The sequence below is a fragment of the Trichoderma asperellum genome, chromosome 7 (assembly GCF_020647865.1).
Source record: "Trichoderma asperellum chromosome 7, complete sequence".
In the NCBI taxonomy this organism is placed as follows: Eukaryota; Fungi; Ascomycota; class Sordariomycetes; order Hypocreales; family Hypocreaceae; genus Trichoderma; species Trichoderma asperellum.
Window position 1 is genome coordinate 3,836,684 of NC_089421.1, and position 11,318 is coordinate 3,848,001.

At 18.1% G+C, this 11,318-nt stretch overlaps 1 protein-coding gene across 1 annotated transcript; it reads right to left on the minus strand.

Annotated features, from left to right (window-relative positions):
• Nucleotides 1-10,607: 10,607 nt before the first annotated feature.
• Nucleotides 10,608-11,098, minus strand: TrAFT101_011961 (uncharacterized protein; the record flags this gene model as incomplete). The annotated part of the gene is made up of 2 exons (XM_024906412.2): nt 10,608-10,666; nt 10,732-11,098. 2 exons carry the CDS (start codon nt 11,096-11,098, stop codon nt 10,608-10,610), a joined length of 426 nt encoding a protein of 141 aa, XP_024754566.2.
• Between the last annotated feature and the right edge of the window lie 220 nt (nt 11,099-11,318).

Sequence of the window (11,318 nt, forward strand, 5' to 3'; positions counted from 1 at the left end):
AATATACTTATATTTTTTTAAAAAAAAATTAATTATATATTAAAACTATACTTAAATAACTTTATAATAGCTTATATTAATAATATTTTTATTTTTTTAAAAACCTTTAAAGAATATAAAAAATATATTTATTTTATATTATAAAAACTTAAAAAAGTAAAACTTTTTATTAACTTTAAAAAATATATTTTTTATTTTTAATAAATAAAATTTTTTAAATATATTATTACTTTAAAAGAAATTTATATAAACCTTAAGAAAGTTATAGCAATTAAAAAATAACTAATATTTATAATATTTAAAAAAATATAAATAATTTTAAATTTATTAATTATTATTAAAAATTTATAAAAAACTTTATATAAAAAGCTACTGTATTAATAAATATAATAAAAAAAAGTATTTTTTTTTAAATAAAGAGAAAAATAATAAAAAGCTCTTAAGGAATTTAAAATAGCAATAATATTAAAACCTGTTTTTACTATATTTAATTTAAAAAAACCTATTATAATTAAAATAAATACATTATTATTTATAATAAAAAGAATATTAAGTTAACTAAAAGAAAATAGTAAATTATAACTTATTATATTTTTTTATATAAGCTTTATAAACTAGTAATATAATATATTATATATAATAAAAAAAATTAGCTATTATTAAAGTATTTAAAAAATAAAAATATTATTATTATAAAAGTAAATATAAAATTAAAATCTTTATAAATTATTAAAATATTATTTACTTTATTATTATTTAAGAAATATTAAATTAATAAATTAAATATTTTAAATTTTTTTTATAATTTAATTTTAAATTTATTTATTATAAAAAATTAAAAAATAAATAAATTAATATATTAAGTAAAAGAGTTAATTATAAGCAAGAAGTATTTAAATATATTATATAAATATTATAATTTAATAATAATAGTAATATTAATTAAATATAAATTTATATAATATTTAAAGTTCTAGAAAGTAACTTTATATTTAAAAACATTAAAGAATTTATTAAAAATTAAAAAAAAAAATAATACCTAGAAAATTTTATTATAAAATTAAAATACTTTAAATAATATAAAAAAATTTAAGTATTTAAAAAACTAAAGAAAAAAGTAATTAAATATATATATAAATATCTACTATATAAATATAAAAGTATAATAAAAATATATAATTAAGTTTTAATATATTATAATATTAAAAAACTTAAAGAATATATAAAGTATATTATATTATATTATAATATATATTAATAAATAAAAAATAAAAGATATAAGCTTTATAAAAAACTATAATTATTATTTATTATAAAATAACTTTAGAAATTAATTATTTTTAATTATATTATTAATTTACTATTATTAAAAGAATTATTTATAAGTATATAATATAATAGTATTTTTATAGTAGTCTGCTAATTTATAAAGTAAGCTTATCTTTTATTATATAAAATATTATATTTATTAAAAAACCTTGCTTATACTTATATATAAATAATTACTGTAAACTATAAATTACTAAAAGAAATTATTTTAAATTAAAAATAAATATTTACTTTTAAATTTTAATAAAAAGTTATAGCTAAATTAAAAATAAATTATAAATTTAATATTATATATTATTTTTAAATAAATAAATAAATTAAGTATATAAATTAAGTTATTAAAGCTTATTTATAAGCTTATATTAATTTTATATAAAATAATTAAATTAAAAAACTACTAGTAGTTTAACTATATTATAATAGTATATTATTAAAATTTATAAAAATAATACCCTTTTATATAAACTATAAATTTATATTTAAAGTATTTAAATTATTATAAAATAAATTTAATTTAAAAAAAATATAATTATAAATTAAATTAATAATTAATTTATATAAAAAAATATATATATAACTTAAATTTATTTATAAATATATAAAGAAATATATAAATAAAAATAAAATTATAAAATTAATTTTTTAAAAAGGAAATATAGTTTATTTACTATAATATTTATAAAGCTATAAGTTATTAAATATTAAAATAAACAAGCTAAGTAATAAACTTAATATTAAAAAAATAAAACTTTATAAAATTTTAAAATAAATTAAAAAAGTTAATTATAAGCTAGCTTTATTAAATATAATAAAAATTTAAAATTTAGTTTTTTATATATTATAACTTAAAAAAATATAAATTAATAAAAAAACTAAAAGACTTATTTTAAATAAAATTATTATAAAAAATTAAAAAAAAAAATATAAAATTAAAAATATTATTATTATATATTATAACTTTAAAACTTAAAATATTAAGTACTTTATTAAGTAAAAAAAATATTTAAAACTTAAAAACTTATAGAAATTTATTAAATACTTTAGCTTTTAGGCGCTAATAAAAAAATTCCTTTAGATACTGGGCTTAAATTAATAAATACTATATTTTAATTAATTATATTAATACTGCTGCTAAACTATATATTTATTATTACTTTTAATTTAATATACTTTAGGTTATTTAATTTATTAAAAGATTAACTACCTTAATAAAGCATTTACTTATTTTATATATTAATTTACTAATGCTGCTTTTTAAAATATAATAATTATATAAAACTTTTATTTATTTATTAAAATAATAATATTAACTATTATTAATACTTTATTAATTTTTATTATTACTTAAGAAGTTTGCGCTTAATTTAATACTTGGCAGTATTTAAATGTTTTTTTTTAGCTGCTAACTATTGTACTAAAAAATATATTAATAACTATATACTTATTAAAACCTAAAAAATAAATCTACTAGCTGCTAAAAAAATACTATTTTTATTATATATCTAACCTCTGCAAGTATACTTTAAATACTTACTATACCCTAATGCTATTTTATAAAGTAAGTTATAGGAATTATAAAAAAAATAAAGTATAATAAAGACTTTAATAATTTTAATAATTATTATTGCTGCTTTATAATAATTAATTAAGCTTTTAAAAATTAAAAAATATTGCTTAAAAATACTATAAGGTATTATAAAAAAAATATAGTTATTTATTATTAAAGAAAAGAAAAATAAAACTTTATATAGCCTTAGGCCTTAAGAATAAAACTAATAAAAAGCAGGTATTATATTATAAACTAACTATATAAGCTCTTTTTTAATATATACCTCTAGATAAATTATAAATAAAGTAATTAATTAAAAAAAAAACTATACTTTTAGTTAAATATATATTTATTTATAAAATAAAACTATAACTTTAAGGAAGTATTTTTATTAAATATAATAAAACTTATATAAGTAATAATTATAAAATAACTTATTATATAAAACTATTTATTATACTTATTAAATATAGCTTAAATAATTAGTTATTAATATAGTATTTATATAATAACTAAATTAAACTATTATTTAAAATTATTAGCTATATAACTAAAACTGCTTATAAAATCCCTTATATTTTTTTGCTAATATAAACCTAATATTAAGGTTTATCCCTTAGGAACCAGTTACCCTATACCAGGTATAGGATTAGAATGTTATAGATAAATATAGTATTTAACTTAGCTGCTTTTATAAATATATATAGGTTTTTATTATATATATAATATAATTATAATAGCTTAAAGTATTTAATTTAAATAATAAAAAGTCTTTTATACTTATAGGCACTATTAATACTGCTAGTAAGTTTATTTTTCTTTAGTTTATTTTTAAAACATTTTTAACTAAAGCCTAGGCTGAAGTTAATATTAATAATTTAATTTATTTTACCTAGTTAAAAACAGGCTTTTTAAATTCTTAGATTATATTAAAATAGCTTTATTACTTTAATTTATAGTCCTAAAAAAAGTCAGCCTAAGTCTAATAGTCTAGCCAGTCCCTTAAGGGTTAGTTTAGTTATAATATATAGCTATAAGATCTTGCAAGGCCCTAGGCGCTGCTTTTTAATATACTGCTAATCTAGAGGCCTAAGGAAAAGAAAATATATTAATTTTTTATTATTAATAGCTTTATAGGTTATATAATTATTAATTTTATTAAATATTATATTAAATTTAATATTATTATTATAGTATTTTTATTATATTTAACTTATATTCTTTAACTATTTAATATTAATATATTTTAGCTATTAAAAATTTTATATTAAAAAATACTATAAAAGTTATTTTTTAAAAGTAACTTAAGCTTTTTATAAATAAATTTTATTATATTTTTTTAAGCTATATATAATAAAAGCTTTATAAAGTATAATATTATTTTAGGCTTTAAAAAAATAAATATTTTTTTTTTAATATATAGCCAGCAGTTATAAAAGTTTTTATTAAATAGCAAAGGTAAAAAAAAATTATTAATTTAATATTTTTATTACTACTGCCTAAAAAAATATATTTTTATTAAGCTTTTTTTTTATTTATTAAACCTGCAAGAAATACAGTAATTTTTTAAGCTCCCTAACCTATAAGGGCCTTAGGCAAGCTAGCCTTATAGTTATAAAAGCCTATATATTAAAAAAATATATTAATAACTTTATAATTAATTAAAATTACTATATTTAAAAACTAAAAAGTTAAAGAAAATAAAGCAGCCTTATCTAGCCTACTGGGGAGTTTTATACTACTGTTAGCCTTAATTAAATATAATAATAAAATCAAGAATTAAAAAAAGCTTATAAAGTTAAAGTAATAAAAATATAACTTTATAAAGGCTGCTAGATTATTAGGCTTAAAATAAATTACCTAAAGAAGCTATAGTAAGATAATTGCTTTAAAAAAAAAGCCTTAAAGCAAAAGCAGCTAATATTTAAAGTATAGCTTTAATATATAAATAAAAAAAATAAATTCCTATTTCTTAAAGTTTAAAATAAAAAGTTTATTAACCTCCTAGGCTATAATAATAATTTTTTTTTATTAATATAACTAGTTAGTAATTTTAATATATTAAAAAAATTATATAGTATATGTAATATTCTAATCCTATACCTGGTATAGGGTAGCTAGTTCTTAAGGGATAAACCTTTAACATTAGGTTTATATTAGCAGAGAGATATAAGGGATTTTATAAGTAGTTTTAGTTATATAGCTAATAACTTTAAATAGAAGTTTAATTTAATTATTATATAAATACTATATTAATAATTAACTATTTATGCTATATTTAATAAATATAATAAATAGTTTTATATAATAAGTTATTTTATTTAAATTATAGTTAAATTATAATGCATAAGCTTATAATAGCTTATAAAAGTAATTTAATAAAAAAGCCTATAAACTATAATCCTTTTTTAATTAATTTATTAGTCTTTAGTTAATTTTTAAGTATATACCTTTAGGCTATTAATATATAGATATAAAGTTTAGGTTATAATATAATGCCTTTTTTTTATTAGTTTTATCCTTATGGCCTATAAAAGGGCCTTTCTTATATTAGTTACTTAAGTAAGTCTTTTCTTTAAACTTCCTGTAATTCTTATAATACCTAACTATATTTTTAAACTAGTTTCTTAAAAAATATATAAATGCCTTTCTTTAGCTGCTACTATAAAAGAATTAAAATTTTTATAATAGCTTGTTTTTTTTATAAAAAATATAATATAGATAATTAATATAAAATAATAAATAGTATAATATATTATAAAGAGTATATATATTATAGTTATTTTTATAATAAAATAAGTATTTCTTTAAGTGCTTATAAGTTATTTTTTTTTTTAAAATAAATATAGTTTTATTAATTATTTATAGTAAATTATATTATTTTTAAGTTTAAAAGATTATAATTATAAAAAAAAAAGGCTAAAGAGCAGCTTGCTAAATATTAATAAAAAGCTACTAAAGCTTTATTTTATTTATTTTATATTTATTTTTAATAAAAATCTTTAGTATTATAAAATACTAAAATAGTAAATTATAGTTTAAAGAGTTTAAATAAATTAAATAAAGCTAAATATATTAAATTAAAGACTATAGTAAATATTTAATTTAGCAGCAGCATTAATATAATTAATTAAAATATAATATTTATTAATTTAAGCCTAGTATTTAAAGGAATTTTTTTATTAGCGCTTAAAAACTAAAATATTTAATAAATTTTTATAAATTTTTAAGTTTTAAATATTTTTTTTATTTAATAAAATATTTAATATTTTAGGTTTTAGGGTTTTAATATATAGCAATAATATTTTTAATTTTATATTCTTTTTCTTAATCTTTTATAATAATTTTATTTAAAATAAATCTTTTAATTTTTTTATTAATTTATACTTTTTTAAGTTATAATATATAAAAAACTAGGTTTTAAATTTTTATTATATTTAATAAAGCTAGTTTATAGTTAACTTCTTTAATTTATTTTAAAATTTTATAAAGTTTTATTTTTTTAATATTAAGTTTATTACTTAGCCTATTTATTTTAATATTTAATAGTTTATAGCCTTATAAATATTATAGCAAGTAAACTATATTTCTCTTTTAAAGAATTAGTTTTATAATTCTATCTTTATTTATATATTTTTTTATATATTTACTAATAAATTTAAGTTATATATATATTTCCTTATATAGATTAATTATTAATTTAGCTTATAATTATACTTTCTTTAAATTAAGTCTGTTTTATAGTAGTTTAAATACTTTTAGTGTAAATCTATAATTTATAAAAAAAAATAACTATCTTAAGGGATTAATATTATTAAATAGCTTTTTATATAAAGCAATATAAATTATTATAGGGTTTTAATATTATATACTAAAGAATATATATTAAAAAAATATTTTTTTAATCTTTTATTTAAAATATTTTATATATTTATAAATAATATAATTAATTTAGCTAATTTAATAATATAGTAGATATACTAGGTTAATATAGTTATATTCTTTAATTATTTTTTTATAATTAAAGCCTTAAGTAAGTGCTTAATTAATAATAATAGCTTTAATAATATATTATATTTTTAAAGTTTGCTTTATAGGTTATTTAAATAAATATATAATACTATTAAAATATTTTTTATATTTATATTTATTTTATTTATAATATTATATTAAAATAAATTAAGTATTATAATTTTAAAGGTAAAATTTTTATAATATTATATAATATCTTAGGTTTCTTTAAAGTAATATTTATAATTATATTATTTATTATTTTTATTATTTTCTAAGGCAATGCCTTTAATTAAGTTTATTAAGTTTATAAAATTAACTTAAGGGATAGATTATTAATTAAAGATTTTATTATTAATTTCTTTATTTAATATTTTAAATATATTTAAAAGTTTAAATATAAATTTATAAAAGTTATAGTTATTATTATTTTTAAGAGATCTTAATTATTTTAATAAATAAATAATTTTATTGCCTTTATTTATAATATATATTGCTTTTAGCTTAAGAATTATAAATTATTCTTTTTTTAAAGATTTATAGTTTTTAGCTATATAGTTTAGCTTTTTATAATTATAATATTTAAATTTTTTTTTTTCTTTTATATTATATTAAAGTTTATAAATCTAGCTATACTATTATTATCTTTAATAATTAGTTTTTATTATTTCTTACTTTAATTTATTTAAAATCTTAAATAATATTTTTCTTTTTATTTAAAGAAATTTATTTTTAATTCTTATAGTAAATTATTTACTTTTATATATTTTTTATAAAAAATAAAAGATTATATTATTTTTAATTAATTTAATAAACTTTTTTTTAATTTTAGGTTTAAGTTTATTATAGAATTATTTAATAAGTGCTAATTTTCTTTAATTAATATATATTACTAGATTTTAAAATATTATAGTATAATTTAAATACTTTTTTTTTTAGTAAATAGTAATAAGTTTATTTTTAGCTATTTTAATTTTTTTAATATTTTTAAAGGCTTTTTTAAGTTTTTTTTTAAATTTATTAAAACTTTTAAAAATAGCTTTAATAATATCTTTAGCAGTAAAGTTATATTTTATATAATTATTTTAAATTAATTTAAATTATTTAAAAGTAAGTTTTAAAAAATAAAATACTATAAAAGATACTTTATTTTCTTTTTTTTTAAAAATAGTAAAGAAGTTTTAAAAATAAGCCTTAAGTTATATAATAAATAATTAAAGTTCAGTAGGCTTACTATTATATATTAATAGAGGTTAAAGCTTAAGGGTAACTTTAATATCCTTTCCTAAGGCTAATGCTTTTTGTTTTTTATATAATTTCTTAATAAGTTTTTTAAGCTGCTTAATAATAAGCTTATTTTAATTAAGTTTATTAATAAAGTTAATATTTTTATTTATATCTTTAATAAAAATAAAGATAGAGGTATTAAAGTTACCTAAGGTTACTATAGTAATTTAAATTGCTTAAAAGATCTAAAGTATTTTTTTAAATAAAAGTTATTAATATATAATATTTTAATTCTATACTTAATATAAAGTAGCTAGTTCTTAAGGGATAAACCTTTAATATTAGGTTTATATTAGCAAAAAGATATAAGGGATTTTATAAGCAGTCTTAGTTATATAGCTAATAACTTTAAATAGGAGTTTAATTTAATTATTATATAAATGCTATATTAATAATTAATTATTTATGCTATATTTAATAAATATAATAAATAGTTTTATATAGTAAGTTATTTTATTTAGATTATAGTTAAATTATAATACATAGGCTTATAATAGCTTATAGAAGTAATTTAATAAAGGAGCCTATAAACTGTAATCTTTCTTTAATTAGTCTGTCGGTCTTTAGTTAATCCTTAAGTATATACCTCTAGGCTACTAATATATAGACATGGGGTTTAGGTTGTAATAGTATGCCTTTATAAGGCTATATATTTTTAAGTAAATATTAAAGTATTTTTAAAGTATTAAAATAAATAATTTAATAAATATTATAATAAGCTTGTTTAATAATAAAAATTATAATTAAAATAAGCTTATATAAAAAGAAATATAAAAAAGTATATAAAATATAATTTTTAACTTTACTAGTAATATTAGCAGTAAGAATAAGTTTTTTAATTTGCTGCCTTTATTACTAATGCTGCTAGTAATAAAAATGCTGTTAAAAATAACCCTAAAGGGCTATTAAAAGAAGATTTTAAAAATACTTAAGGAATTTAAAAAAATACAATATTTATAAAAAGTAATTAAAAATAATTTTATTATAATAAAAAATAAGTATTAATATATTAATTAAAAAAAAAGTAACTTTAAATTAAATACATTTCCTTTATTAAATAAAGTAACTTGATTTTTAGGGTAATTTATGAATTTTAGGCCTAACTTTAAGGCAAAGCCGAAAAGTTAGTTACTAAAAGTAAAACCAACGGGTAGTCTTTTAGTAATACCTAGCAGCTACTCAGCAATAAAAACACACCTAGCCCCACTTGATCCTCTATTACTTTTCTTGCAAGACCCGGACTGTAATATAATATTAAAAAATATATAAATATTAATTTATTAATCTTTATATTTCAATATACCCCATGTAGATACTCTAATCTATAGAATTACTTATAGTATATGTTTTGTCAGTCAGCCTCGGACAATCCTCCGGACAATCTTTCGGACAATCTTTCGGACAACCCTCCCCCCACCCGACATCGGCAGTTAATACCAGGTCAGAGTCTAACTTTAAGGCTCTACCTTGAGCCTAATTACTTAAAGTTATAACAACAGATATTACAAAGGACAACAAGCTGCTAAATACTGTAGAAGAAGCTACCTACACGCCTTACGTTTGTCTTATAGAACAACAAGCACAAACCCTTGATAACAACACTATAACTGTTTCCTCAGGTGCCTTTATTTACCTATTTATACTTTTAATAATAGATAATAAATAGTTAGTAATTATTGCTTATATGAGTAAATAGCTATAGCTATATATATAACCCTAGCTATAGAGAGCTCTTGGCTAACACTATCTTATAAAGACAACGAAGGTGCTGCGATTGATCAAAAACAAGTCTGGAAGTTGCCCGATCTCGGCGATACTGCCAACGACAATGACAAGTTCAGCAGCAGCCAGGAGAGAGCAGCAGCCTGAAGAGTAGCGGCCAGGAGAACAGCGTCCAGATAAGCGGTCGATATATAATATCCTCAGATTTCGGCAATATAAGAGATACTTTGGATGAGCCTTTTCTACCACCAAGCCCTAGTAATAGCGACAACATTTTCGCCAACCTTTTGCCCTGGCCCTCCTTTAAAACTTTTCCTATGGCCATACCACAACAGCCAATATTACAAACAGTCGTCTACCGTGCTATTGACGTCCTCCAATTACAAAAGCCATCTACTAACCCTACTTCTATCGACCAGCACGTTAGGGTGTATGAACAGATCTTCGAGGACTGCTTCGCATCCAATGCAGCTGCCAGCCGGCCTCTGTAGCCAGCGGTCTTATACGTAATATTTTCAAACAGATCTAGTTTCACAGTAATAGTATAACTATCCCTTGGCTAATCATAAATAGATTTAATTATCTTAATGAAGAGTAAGGAAAGCTCCGAAAGAAAAAGCTAGTACTTAAATACCAAGGCTGTTACAAAAAGTGGCCACTTGTATTAATTGACAATTACACTGTAAAAGTGGTTTTGGTCAAGTAATCCTTATTTGCGAGGCGCTTCCTCTGGCTCGTATGTGAGAGCTATAGATTGGTTTGGGTTGGCTAGTTAGAAGCGTTAGTGTATTCAGTGTCGATGTCGAGAAATGGGGTGCTTACGGCTTATTCACCACGCTCACCCCAGAAATGAGCTCCCAAACCAACCGTGCTCTGGCATCGGCGGTTATCGTTAGATGTAGGATCAGAGTTGCAGCTGCAGCCGAGGGCGCTGACAGCGTGCTCTTCGGCACAACCACCTCCATTGCTGTTGTAGAAGGTAATGGACTCGCAGTTATCATCGAAGTTGTTCTGGCAAACAATAAGCCAGCTACCAATGCCTCCATTAGGCTGGGGCAAAGCATCACAAGCTCCCGGAAAAAACGATCCAATGAAGTTTTGGCAGTTGTGGTCGGAGTAAATGTTGATTTGCAAAGCTGTGGCAAATGTTCCCATGGCAATAAGGCCAAGGAAAGGGATATAGGACCGGATCAGACTCATTTTGGCGGTTGGGTAGTTTGGAGAAAACTTTGAATGGGCTTAGTAGCTGTAGTGAAGTTTGTTGATGTGCAAAAGGGATAACTTCTTCTTTGTATAACAGTTGGTGGCGATGCTGTTATTTATACTACTTCAGGTAACAGCAATAGGCTTGCTCTAGTAGATATCTACAACTACAATAATACCTTGCTCGGCTAAAACGGCAGTAATAAATAATCTTTGT